Raw genomic sequence first — 13872 nt, forward strand, 5'->3', positions numbered from 1 at the left:
GCTTGGTTTTGTCTGTTTTAGAGATCAGGCAGCGCAGCCTGGGCTGCCACCTGCCAGCTCCGACTTGTGCACTAGCGCAGTATGCATTATTTAGTAAATATGCGTATTTACCACCCTAAGCTTTGTATCTCAGCCCCATGACAGAAATATACATTGACAATCTTCCTGACTATGGTACTGAATGTTAACTTGTTTTTTTTTTTTTTCTTTTGCTAACAGTTGAATATAACAAATATCTTTACAAATCATGCCATTTCTTGACTTTCTGTTAACTATTTCCATCTCTCATGTATCAAAAAATGTGTTTAACAGACAACTAAACCTGAACTACACGCAGCCCAAGAAGGGGAGGGTGATGTTTAAGCCAGCAGCGACTCCCAGCTCTGCATACTCTTCCTCAGCAGTGGTGGCTGCACTGACTGCAGTCATATGCAAACAGGAGTAGTCCAAACCCAGTGAAGTCAGTGGGACACCTTCAGTGGGCTCTGGCCTGAGCTGCAGCGTAGCAGCTGTGCTCTACATTAGGAGTAGTCTTTTTTTGTTTTCCTACTAAGAAAAAGACAGTCCTGTCATCTAAAAATTAGAATTATTGTTCTGGCTCTTCTTCCTAATTCTCAAAAGATTTAAGTCAATGTAAAGGGAAAATTAATCATATGGTGGCATCTGCGTGTTTGTTGACTGATGCCAGCCCCGTGAGCTCTCCAGCCCACTCCCTGGAGGACCTATGTAGCTGGTCCAAGTCAGTGCCCTGTGTGGGTCTTTCAGTGCTCCTATAGGTGGGATACAATTGGGATGGAGGGAAATGGAGCACAACTGCCTCTTGTACCTATGCCCTCATTTGTATTAAAGGCCATGCAGTGTTGGCCTCCATATTCTCCTCCTGCCTTGAAGGGAACAAAAGCTGATGTACTGAGATGGGATTTGTCTGGTTTGGTTTGTTTTTTTTTTTTTTTTCCTCAGCGTATGTTGTAACACCAATCCTACTTAGCAGACTCCCATATTAAGCCATTCCTTGTAGGAATGGACCAAGGGGAAAATAAAAGGTTACACTTTATTTTAATAAAAATTAGAAGCTTTGTTGCTGAATGCTCGCCTCTGATGATTTGGGTACGGGGGGGAGGCAGTGTTTCACCATGCTGATGTGAAGCCATGCGTGCCAGTGCTCCAGCCAGGGTCCCATGCCACTGGCCCTCTCTGGCCCAGAGCAGCCCTGATACTGCTCTTTGCAGCCATAGCCAAGCCAGACAGCCCCGAGCAGCGCAGCAGGGTTCACTGCGCCGGGTTACGAAGCTTGGAGCAGCAGATGTGTTACACACACAGCTCACTGGGGAGTGCTGCAAGAGACGGAGGCAGCAAAACTGAGCCCCCCACCCTACAGGCTGCATCTGGGTCTCCAAACCCCCAGCTGTATTGAACTACAAGCAAACCGAATGCAACCGCACACCCCAGGGCTCTGCCCATCGTTCACGGCCAGGAGCTCATCCGCTCCTTGTGCCAGGCGAGGAGGGCCAAGGGCTGGTGGATGGTGCCTGGGCTGACTCAGACTCCTGGCAAAGCAATACCAGCACTGGGTTGCTGTGACTCATGAGAGATTTTAATTTTATTATTTTTCTAATCCTGATGCAGCCATTTCTTGCATTAAGACTTATTAAGGTTTGGCATCAGGGATACAGCTTTGCAGACGGCTAAATGCAAACCAGCAGAGTGAGCAGCATGTGGGGGCAAAGTGTGGCATGGTGCCGAGGGGCAGCAGTGCGTTTTGTGGTGGCATTTGGGTGCTCAGTCTTCAGATGGGACCCGACATTCACCAGTACTTTCACAGTACTTCTGTTCATGCACACTAGGTGCTGTTTAGTGCTACATCTCTGGCATGAATGCAGTGATCATGGCAAGTGTGCACGGAGGGTGCAGAATACATCTCCTCAAGGCAGTGAGGCCCACGAATGATCAGCAGCATTAGCTTATTCTTAGAAGAGCCATGTTGGAGTAGACATCCATGCAGCATGAAGAGTTTCAGGCTTGCAGTGCTAGCAAATAACCATGAATGAATGCTGCTTTTCACCCCACAGCATGAAAACAACAGCACCAGGACAGCTAACTGCAGCTCAGCAGCTGTGTAGAACAACAGGCTGATGACACACACCATATTATTGCTGTGCTCCATCAAGTTGCTATTGTACTACAATAGTGAGTTCTTTATGTTTTTCAAAAGGCACATAATTAATTCCAGCACGCACAGAGTTTTAATAAAGTGACAAAACCCACTCATTATGTCTTTTAGTCAAGGGCTGGCTTTTAATAAAGTTTCATTTTATCTACTGAGATGACAGATGAGGAAATATATAAACCAGGAACCTTTTAAACAAATTATTTTTGGAAGCTGTATAAAGCTGTGGTACACACGTTGCCAGACATATAAAAGAGACCCAGAGGAGAGTGAGTTTCACCCAGTGTAGCTGTTGTTATGGGTGATGCTTATTACTTTTGATCAGCCACTGGCGAAGTGTTGGTTTTGTTGTGTATGGTTGTTGGTGTTTTTTTCTTTGACACAGCGCACACATGATTTAAGGCCATTTATCTCTAACTATAATAAATGCTACACTGCTGTCTGCATGCATGCTGGTGCCAGCCAGTAGTTATACCTGTTTCTTTGAAACACAGTCTAGTGCTTCATGATTGTAGCACATTGGTTTTGCGCCAACAAAAAAAAAAATTCCTCTCTCCTATGGGACAGAGACTCACAACGCACATGAGCAAAGCTGCCTCTTCTACATGGCCGTCTCAGTGGCAGCATGCATGGGCCTGGACATACAAATTCTGGCAGCTGGCAACAATGATCATCTGAAAACTGTAGCTATGTTTGAGATCTACATATGCGGTAACTGGTAAAGGGACAGGGTTAGAGGGAATGGCACGAAGTCAAACACAACTCCTGCTCATACAGCACATGTGCACAGGTACCTCACAGAAACCTCAATTAAGAAAAAGCACTAATCATAAGAAAAACATGACACTGGTATCATCCCCTCAGCAGTAAGCCGGACAGAGGTTGCTGTCTCACCCTGATGAGGCCAGAACAGGCATGGTCTATGGCAGCCTCACAGCAGATGCTTCACAGGGGCAAAGTATCCTTGGCTCTCACGGGGCTTGGTGCCTACAAGCTACAGCCTTAGAGGAGTACGAAGCCTTGGGGCAGAAGAGGAAAGAGGCGGATGGAGGGGCTGATGGGCAGAGAAATCCAGTGTGGTTCTGCTGGCCCATCTGAGGCTGAGCAAAGCCCCTGGGTCTCCCAGCATGGCTAATCCAGCACCTACAAGAGCCAAATCAACGTAAACTGGGACACAGAAGGGGCAGGATGGGGTCTGAAGTCCTAAGTCTGTGTTTGCTGTCGGGGCATTTCTGGATGCTGACATCTGCTTGAGACCTGGCTGCTTTACAAGGCTGTTCACAGCGAGATCCAGGGTGCGCCTCACATTTTGTTCCAGTCCACGTCTCATATTTACTGCTGTTGGCACAGGTATCCAGGCAGTGTGTTTATTTCTTGGCATATTGTTGACTTACATATTAATGTCTTCTTTCTGTTACAGAAAGCCATAAACAAAGCTACAGCTGTCAGTCAGGTTCTTGAAGCCTTATTGGCACTCAAGCCTAAGCTAAGGATCACAACCGAATTTCAGAAACAGGATCTGTGGGCCAGCTTTTGCTTTACTACCCAGTGCTGAATTTAAGCTTTGCCTTTTCTCTTAAAATGTTTTTAATTGCATCTAAGTACATATGTAGATACATGCACCCAAACATCTAGCCATGAAATCTCTATGGAGCCGCAGTGCAGAGCGGTGCCGGCCCTGCATGGCCGAGAGCTTTGCCCCGAGGCCAGGGCCAGCGCTGCACCAGCCAGCAGGACAAGGGCCCTGCTGCTGCCCTGGCTGCTGCAGCGTCCGGAGGTGGCTGCGAGAGCCCCCGTTTACTGAAAGGGCTCCCCATTGTTTCATTTAGGGCCAGTCCCACCATTAGCTTCCCCTCAGGGAATGCCAGAGCAGCAGCCAGTAACACCAGTACTATTTGGGATAGATGGTAGAACCCCTGTGAGTAATGGGCAGGCTCAGCTGTTGTGGGAACTACTTGGGCCATTGCCCTTCGTGGTCTCCACTGCCCGCAGACTGTAACAGAACAGGCAGGTTTTACTCCCCACCCTCGTTTCCCTCCTCCTTTACCCCCACTTCACTGATTTACCTACCTTTGCCCTTCCAGGTCTTGGTTTTCCTTCATTTCCTCACCTCCAGGAGTCTCTCCCTTCAGCCCCTTATTTTAGCAAGCGCAGTCTCTCCCACCTCTCTCCTCCTGCCCTTCCCAACCCTCTCTCCGGTGTCCCCAGCCCTCTCTCCTCACTGACTCCCCTTCTCCAGCTTCCGCAGCCACTGCACCCAGCAACAGCAAACCGTCTCCCCACGCTGGAGCAGCCAAACAGCCTCAACAGCAGCCTGGCAGGGCCCAGGAGCCACACATCGGCCACAAGGCTGGTCCTGTCTTGGCTTGTTTTCACGTCCTGAATCAACAAGGAGGGAGGTCAAGACTCCTCTTGGCACAGCAGTTGGCCATGAGATGACACTCACATTTCCTCATCTTCCGTGCAGAGGCTGCGCAGAGCGTGTCCCTCAGCTGTGTCCCGCCTTTGACCTCATTATGCAGCTTGCATGATACAGGGTTTTCTTTTTTTTAAAGCTGCATAATAATGTTAGCAATTTGGTTTTACTGTGAGCATCACAAGCATAAAAGAGTTAAGTGGTCATGAGGGTAAGTTTACCCCAGGATGTACGGAAGAGCAGGGGACAAAAATCCAGAATCCCTGTTGTGCATCGTGACCTCAGGACAATTGATGCCTCGTGCTTACCCACCCATCAGGAGGAAAAAGCACGCTAATGATTCCTACAGACAATGCTCTAGACAAGATGAGTTATAGTAAGAGTTAAGAAGCACACACCTTATATCTGAACAAAACAAAGCAACACTGCAATTTATATATAATAGGGAATTTTTATTTAAAAAAAACCCAACATTGCAGCTGACAGAGAAAATAAACTCCGTGCCATACATTCAAAGAGATGAATTGAATGAAAGTAATTGATTTCTTACTCTCTGAGGTGATCATTGATACAGATACTTCCTGACAATTAAAGGACAAAAACAAAGTTCTGTAACATGTTGTCCCTAAAGTATCTTGCAAGATGAAGTTCAAGAGTTCTTGGCCAAGAGTCCTGCCTTGCTGAATGCCACATACAGAAGATGACTTGAGTTATGGTTTCACTGGCTTCTCTTCCAGCATTTGCAGCTCTGGTGTGAATGAGACTGGTCTGCAGAGCTTGCTGGTTTTGGTACTGATGACAGACTCAAGAGTCTGCCCAGGGAAGAATCCGAACAGGAAAAAACAACAGTTGTTTTATTGTCAGTAATACCTGTAGTTCAAAGCCAAAGAGGTGGCCAAAAGTGTGCACTCCCAGGTGAAGCTATAACATACAGAAGTATATTTCTAAAGAGCCATTTATTTCTTATATCCCCGTTTCATAGAATATTAGAAAAAGACCACCATATACAAAAATCTTATCATTACAAGTTATTAAAAAAAAACTTCAGACCATTAAAACACACAAGAAAGTGTTTGCATACAGTAGAAATACAATCCTCATTAAAGCAGCATACCAGAGAAGCCAGTTGTTAAGTAAGTTTTCAATTAAAAAAAGACAAAAGCCCAGATGTTCCTGTAACACAACCAGAACATTGGAGAAAAGAGAGGAACAAAACATTCATAGTCTGCCATGCCGGGTACATTGTCTTTGTAAGGTCACTTCAGGCCTAAAAGAGTACGGTATCAAACAAAGAGCGTGGAGTCAGTGCCCAGGCAAAGCATTCTGTGCCCAGCCCTCGGAGACAGCTGCTCTCCTCGGCTCTGCTTTACTCACACAGATCCGACTGGATCTGTCAGGGCAGGAGGGACTTCCCGAGAGTGCCCTTCCTTCCACCTCCAGCAGTGCCCCCACCTAAGGGCAGGACAGCTTGGCCCCAGGGCAGAACTTGTGCCCGCAGGTTTGGGCCTCAGCCCTCCACCACCAACATGTCAGCTCCAAAACCAAAGGGCACGTGCAGTGGGAGCCCTGATGTCAGCCTGGGGCTACCTGGGGAGCGAGAGGGGCACAAGTCTGTAAAGCAGCACAGGGACAGCCCACTCTTCCCTGTCTTACGATGGACATTCCCAACTGAGCATCACACAACCACTGCTGACGCTTCCCCTCCAGAGGACAGTTTGCCACTGATGAAGACACCAGACTCAAATCATGAGGTTCCCAAATAAAACAGGGTAGGGGACGTATCTGATTTACACATTGAAGTTATTCAGCCTCAAACTTGCTGCCATCCGTAAGAACACATACGCTCTTGGGCTAATCTTGGAGAAAAAGTGATTCTCAAAAATCTGTCCCAGCTCTGACACCTTGCCTGTGGTCAGATAGGATTCACCCGGCAGCAGGGAGGGAGCCTCATGAAGAAGAAAGCAGCGCAGGCATAGCTGTTCCTGGGAATAAGCATCTTGCTATGGCTGCCTCATACCAACCAGGGCGGTTTCATGACGGCAACTGGCAGAAGCCCTGGGACTTGGTCACGGCCCCCTGTGGGTCCACACCACCTGCAGCTGCTAGACACGTGCAGTTCTCAAGAAAGGGCATGGTGACCTATGCTGGCAAACAGCCCTTATAGACAACATCTACATTTATAAATAAACTCCGCTCTTTCAGCTTTCTCAGTGCCTCTGTCTAAGTACAGGCTGCTGATTCTTCTAAGAGCCTAGAAGATCTTAAGCAACAGAAAAAGGAGAACGTGGACTCCTTTCTTGGGTCAATATAAGAAACGCCCCAAAACATAAACTGGTTCTTGTTTGGCATTAAACAACATGAACATGAATCTCAGCCTCAAAAAATCCAGCTGTCGGATGCTAGTCTTACTCCATAGGGTATGGCTTTTTCTCTGTCTCAAACTTTTTCACTTCCTATTCTGAGGCAATGGAAGTGAAGTCGCTTCTACCTTTGTGGCTCAATCGCCATCTAGAAATACTTGCCTGGCAATACCGGCAGCACGCGTCTGCTGGCCCCTTGGTTTGTGAAAGACATCCTATGGCCCAGCTCTGTCCTGTGCACAGCTGCAGGAGCAGTGCTGCCCCCTGAGTGCCCGGTGGGCTGTTCCCAAACCCCATCGTTTCAAAGCACAACTACCTAAGTTACCTGCAGTCTCCTGTTAGCTCCTCCTTTTGGCTGACGGCTTGACTGGCTGTGCCTACTCTAAACATGGCTCCAGCATCGTCCATACTCAGACCCCCTTCATCATCTCCTTGATGTGTCCGCCTGCCACACTGATCCCGCAGCGGGGGTGAACACCTGCCATTCACTCTTTAACACGTTGATGCTTTACACTGTGTATGACTGGTTCATTTCTGGCTGCTCGCCTCTTTGCAGGGCCTCCCACCCTCACCTTCTCTGCTCACCAGACACCCTTCTTAAAAGAAAAGAAAAAGCTCCTGCATTTGCTCTTCAATACTTCTTCCTACATCGTGGAGATACTGAATGCTAGCATATGCCAGAAACTTCCTGCCAATATACAGACTTTATATTATATAAATAGGTAAAAGTTTCAGACAAAATATCCTATAATTTCTGTGGTGTAACATTTTTAAATAGCATTAAAAACACAAACCATCCAGCCCTTGTGATTAAATATACAAACATTTGTGAATTGATAAGGCTCAAAGGTACATATGCAAAAATAAAGTGCCCCTCCCCCCACCAAGAAACAGTTCTGTACAGCTAAGTCTGAAAACAGAGAGAGCAACTTTTTTTAAAATAAAACCTCCCAAGCTGGAAGTGCAGCCAGACTTTGAATCCTTGTTCTCATTTCTGCTTTCAACTCGGCAACACAGGAGTATTTACAAGCGGAAGAGGAGCTGCCATGGCTGACTCCACAGCGCTGTTGACGTGCAACCTGTCCAGCTCAGTGCCTCACAGGGCCTTGGTGCTGGCTGGGTGTGCAGTGTGCGACACAGACTTCTGAGGGTAGTAACTGTACAAGTAAACCTGCAACAGGATAGCGATGTCCACAAAAACCTGCAGGAGTCCACAGATGGAAAACTGGAAAGGGGCCTGGTTCAAGATGAAGTAAACAGTCTTGAACGTGTCCCCACTGGTCCACATCAGCACCATCTTGACACTAAAAGACAGAAAAGAAGGGAAGAGTATTCAGTGAGAAGAACTTGGCTTGTGATGAGACCTGCGTGCCAGAGGATCCCACCTACTTCAGCGAGGGTTTATACTCAACAAGTGGGTTGGGACTCCCATTGATGAGGGCAGAGAGCATGCCTAGCCAAGATGTGCAGCACTGTACTTGGAAGGGAGGATCAAATTCTCTACCCCACAAACTGCAGCACTCTTATCTCCACAATTACAGCACCAAATGCCTGTGGCTATGAAGGTATCCTACATTTTAAAAATATCCAGCTAGGATATTTTACTCAGCGGTGCTCTGTAAACATGAGTGCCACATGCTGACAGCACTGACCATAAACCAAAGCACAGAAAACAAAGGCAATTCACCCCAGCAGTTACTTCTGGTGTGTGCAATTTTGTGCTCATGCAAGGTGAAGTAACACACAGACTGCTCTCCCATGCATGCACTCTTTTTTAGCATCTGTTCTGATAGACACAAGAAACCATTTCTTATTGCAGAAAATGCCAAACCAAAAAACCAGAAGTACAGATTCTCCAGTAATACAGAAAGAGGGGAAATGACATGCCTGCAGCTGTTACTGGAAGGAGGAACATCACTAGGGATTTTTGTCAAGGACACAGATCAAGAGCAATGCTCAGACTTCCTTTTAATAGCCATCCTTGCTTTCATCTTGCTGTACTGCTGAGCCATCCCCTGTCCTAGAGTCCAGCTCCTACTCCCCCACGTCAGGAGAAACTCTGGGGAACAGAAGCAAGTTCTTCAAACAGACCAAATTTTTTTCAGTGCCCTCAAAAAAATGTGAACAACCAGATCCTGAAGGCTGTTTCCAAGCTTCATGCAGGAAACAACAGGAAAGCTTTTTAAGCAGCTGGATAAGCGGTAGTGGACAAAAGCTTTGTAGTTCACAGTATGAGCATTGCGCATGATTTCTCATGATTATAAGCAATTACATTTTGCCAGCACTGACTCCAATTCATCAAATGCAGTCAGGCCCATGCAGCGGGGTAGGACTTAATGTTCATTTCTCAAACATTCGGGCAGGGAGCTAGCACAATTTGTATTTTGGACACAAGTACACAATCCGATTGCAAGCCAAATTATGCAGCCCGCTCTCTCCCCATACAGGAAGGGTGGCCAAGAGCATCCAGTTTATACTGCCCCATTGCACTACAGAAACACAAGCCTTTTTGTAACTCATGTCACGTGACTGAGAGCGTAAACCAGGTTTACAACTGTATGGACCTCCCAAAAAGAATTCTGTGTGGAAGTGCAAGCAAGGACGTGGGGTTGAGTGAGCAGTCATTCCTCACCCAAGGTCATTGTAAAAATGTAAATAAATAATCAGAGAAGGAAAACAACTGCTGAAACTACAGTGTCATTTGCACTCAGTGCAAACAGCCTGCACCACCTGCCTTGTGTATGTTCCCAGTCACACTGAGTCTCCTTACGTCATACATATGGGACGTTTACAGACAGACCCAGGTGGTGGTGGGAATTGTTTGGGATTTTAGTTAGGAAGGTGATAAACTCTGAGGGTAATAAAACTGGCACCTTGGTTGCAGGCAGCCAATATTCCTCCTCCTCTGATTTTCAGTTTATCAGTGTTTGCTGGGCAACTGATCACAATTTAACTGTGAATCTGTCCTGGCATGGCTGGGGACCCTCACTAAAAGCACACGCTAAACCTGGCAGGTCAAACTAACTGCTCACTGTTGACAGAAATGCAATTCAGGGACACCATGAAATATCTGAATAGGAATTTAACATGCTAAGTATATTTGTCACACATTCCCCATGGAAAAAGTTAGCTGGGTTTTAAAAGTGACCCCATGGTGCAGTGCAGATGTGGAAGAGAAAATACACACTGTTAGAAGATGTACAGCCTACAAAAGAGTTTACTCCCCCAAAGAAAGAATAATCACTGGGGGAAACCTTACGGCCACATGCAGTTCAGCAGTGCCGCAGGAGCCAAGCACTAGAAGCACACCTCTAGCTGTGTCACATGCTGTGCTGCATTTGCCAAAGCAATTCTGGGTTTTGCTAGGAAGCCACCTGTGAACTCAACAGCCTGCGATACCGACTGGGTAACTTGGTGCATGCTCCAGTAGCCTTTGCATGTTGCAGAGCCCCGCTCTTCAGCTCGTACATCAGACACTCAAGGAAATCAGCATCATGCCTGTGGTTCTCACTAGGACATAACAATGCTCTTTACACAGGAAAATCTCAGCTTGTCCTTGGCAAAAATGATTTTAAAAAATGTGATGGATAGTTTAAAGAGCTAACACTACCAGTCTGTCACTGAATCAAAAAATATACATCCTCCTCTGTCTTGTAGCTTGGAAAAAACAGCAGAGAGAACCTGCAAATCACCAAGGTACTATAAAAATGCAAAATAAAAATATACAAAACACTTGATGCTCCACAAAACCTTAGTACTGCAGCTGCACCGAACTTCTCAGAGCCCAGGGTTAATGCAAAGCAGTGACTGTGGGAGTGCCGGCTGCTCTCCAGAGGAGAGGCTGGCGCTGGACAAAAGGAGCATGTCCAGCACAGACCTAAAGGTGCATGAGGTAACCGAAAACAGCTTGGCAGGGAAATGGGGACAGTATCATACAATAAGTGAGAAGAGGCAATGAAAAGCCCCAGAGGAAAGCCACGGAGACATCAGAGGAGCAGAGAGGTCAGTCAGATGAGAAAGGGGTAGGAAAAAGAGGCTGGAGAGGACAGGGAATGACAGGAACAGAAGAAAACTGGAAACTTGGGACACAAGCCCTTGGAAACAACCTGAATTTGGGGTGGACAGATGGAGGAGTATGGCCTGGGAGAAGGGCGTTCAGGGTTGCATTGGGCTTGCCTGGCAAGGTTTTAGTAGCGCGTGGGCTACAGGGATGGATTCTGAGAAGCTGCTAGAAGCTTCCCCTATGTCCGATAAAGCCAATGCCAGCCGCCTCCAACACGGACCCGCCGGTGGCCAAGGCTGAGCCCATCAGCAACGGTGGTAGCGCCTCTGTGATAACATATTTAAGAAGGAGGAAAAAACTGCTGCGCAACAGCAGCAGCTGGGAGAGAGGAGTAAGAATATGTGAGAGAAACAACTCTGCAGACACCAAGGTCAGTGAAGAAGGAGGGGCAGGAGGTGCTCCAGGCACCGGAGCAGAGTATCCCCTGCAGCCTGTGGTGAAGACCATGGTGAGGCAGGCTGTGCCCCTACAGCCCATGGAGGTCCACGGTGGAGCAGATATCCACCTGCAGCCTGGGGAGGACCCCACGCCGGAGCAGGGGGATGTGCCCGAAGGAGGCTGTGACCCTGTGGGAAGCCCACGCTGGAGCAGGCTCCTCGCAGGACCTGTGAACCCGTGGAGAGAGGAGCCCACGCTGGAGCAGGTTTGCTGGCAGGGCTTGTGACCCTGTGGGGGACCCACATTGGAGCAGTTCATGAAGAATTGCAGCCTGTGGGAAGGACCCACGTTGGAGAAGTTCATGGAGGACTGTCTCCCATGGGAGGGACCCCACGCTGGAGCAGGGGAAGAGCATGAGGACGAAGGAGCAGCAGAGACAACATGTGATGAACTGACTGCAACCGCCATTCCCTGTCCCCTTGTGCCCCTCGGGGGAAGGAGGTAGAGAAATTGGGAGTGAAGTTGAGCCTGCAAAGAAGGGAGGGGTGGGGGGAAGGTGTTTTAAGATTTGGTTTTATTTCTCATTATCCTACTCTGATTTTGATTGGCAATAAACTAAATTAATTTCCCCAAGTTGAGTCTGTTCTGCTCATAACAGTAATTGGTGAGTGATCTCCCTGTCCTTATCTTGACCCACAAGCCTTTTGTTTTATTTTTTCTCTCCCCCTGTCCAGTTCAGGAGGGGGAGTGATAGAGTGGCTTGGTGGGCACTTGGGATCTAGCCAAGGTCAACCCACCACAAGGGTGAAGCTAGGGAATGAGCAGAAGAGGTGTGCGCTGGCTCAGGACCCCCACCTCATCATTGTAATGTCTGCAAGCATCCCTGAATGCCCCCAGCGCCCTCGCCAATTAAGTACGCGTCTCATTCCTCCAGTGCCCGCCCTAGGGAGGGGAAAAGTTACAACTGCTGTTGGCTCTCCCCCATCTCAACCAGCACCTGTTTGCGCACACAGCCTGAAAGTTTCAGATTGGTGAGAAACCCATTGAGGGCCTGCATGGCATCTCGAGGGGAACAGAGCAGCCCCTGCCCCGACTACCACATCACAGGCCCATCACAGGAGGCTGGGAGAGGGGCTGAATGAAGTTTATATCATCAACATGGCTTCTGCCATGTGTCCTAATTTCCAGACACTCGGGTACAATAGTAATGGTCCTCCCCCCTTATTTGGGCTGTACAATTGCCTTGTCCTTGCTGCATACGCGGATGCAATTCACAATAATGCAATGGTGCATGCATGACTCTGTGACTGATCGCATGGATACACCATCACTGCTCTCACCTCCAGCTATCGCGTCACTTAGGATGTCACAGAGGATAGAAAAAACAGATTTGTCGGCAGCTTCTCAACTTTACCCACTCACTTGCGGAAGAGAGGTAATTCTTGTATTTATTCTTACTTTTGGGGTAGAAAAGAAAGAAACCAACCTATCTTGGGCAGATAGCTGCTTCTTACCTGCCCCGGAGGAGAAAAGAGCAGTGTCTGTGCAGAAAGGGAGGGTTTTACTGCCCAAAAGAAATTATGTTTTCAGTTTGTTATGGGGAAGGAAGAGGAAAAAGGGGAGAGCACACCTGAGCCCTTATTCCACTACTCTGCTGTAACCTCCATTTGCTGAATGAAGCTCCAGTCCCTTCCTGTAAGACATGTGAGGCTGAATTTTAACAAGCTACCAATACACCAAAGGGGGCAACCCTCTAGTCTCAGCTTTCTTTCCATGCAGGACTCTGCATGCCACATGACAGAAAATCTGTGGGATCACAGCAACAGCGTGAGTCTCCCAGAGAGCCACATGACTCAGCAGCAGCAGCTCTAATGCAGGCTGCCAGTGGTGGTGAACAAGCCTTCTGTGTGGCTCTGCTCCTTTGCAATGCCATGTGCCAGGGGCCACTGGCTGGCAGACTGCAGCCTGTTGGCATGCGTCTGGCTCTTGGCTTCATGGTGCAAGAGAAAATGCTGCACTGTTAACGCAGATGGGGCTTTGCTGCAAGAGGCAGTCAGGGCCCACTATCAACACTGCCTGAGACTGGACAGCACAGCAAAAGGAGGCTGCATGCAGCAAAAATTTCCCAGCCTACGTCACAAAGACCAACTTCACACTCTATCTTCCTGATATCTGCAAAGCCACGTGAGTGAAGCTGTTCTGCACAGCACTGGCTACACAGCGAAGCAGGATTTAGGAGTAAACTGATACCTCTCATGAAATAGCCCAAAGCTAAGCTGGGGAGACATGGAAGGCAGGAGATGCTCACCTTGTTGATATGGAGTCTACAGTCTAGTAGGACAGCACAACTGCTCTTAGCACAGATGAGTGAGCAGGTTAGGGGTGAGCAGTGCCACAGAGCAATTTGGGGAGGCAAAAATAAACAAATGGCAGCATTTGGATGTGCGACAACAGAGATGCCAACTGGAGGGGCAGGAGGCAGAAACTG

The 13872-nt window shown here is 48.0% G+C and overlaps 1 protein-coding gene across 1 annotated transcript in view; it reads right to left on the reverse strand.

Moving 5' to 3' along the window:
• Positions 1–8039: 8039 nt before the first annotated feature.
• The window catches only part of SLC66A2 (solute carrier family 66 member 2), a 65091-nt gene continuing 59258 nt past the window's right edge, over positions 8040–13872 (reverse strand). Inside the window, exon 5 of the mRNA XM_075705911.1 lies at positions 8040–8247. Within this exon, the coding sequence (XP_075562026.1) occupies positions 8040–8247 (208 nt within the window). The remainder of the gene's footprint in view (positions 8248–13872) is intronic.

The sequence above is a fragment of the Pelecanus crispus genome, chromosome 2 (genome assembly GCF_030463565.1).
Source record: "Pelecanus crispus isolate bPelCri1 chromosome 2, bPelCri1.pri, whole genome shotgun sequence".
Lineage (NCBI taxonomy): Eukaryota > Metazoa > Chordata > Aves > Pelecaniformes > Pelecanidae > Pelecanus > Pelecanus crispus.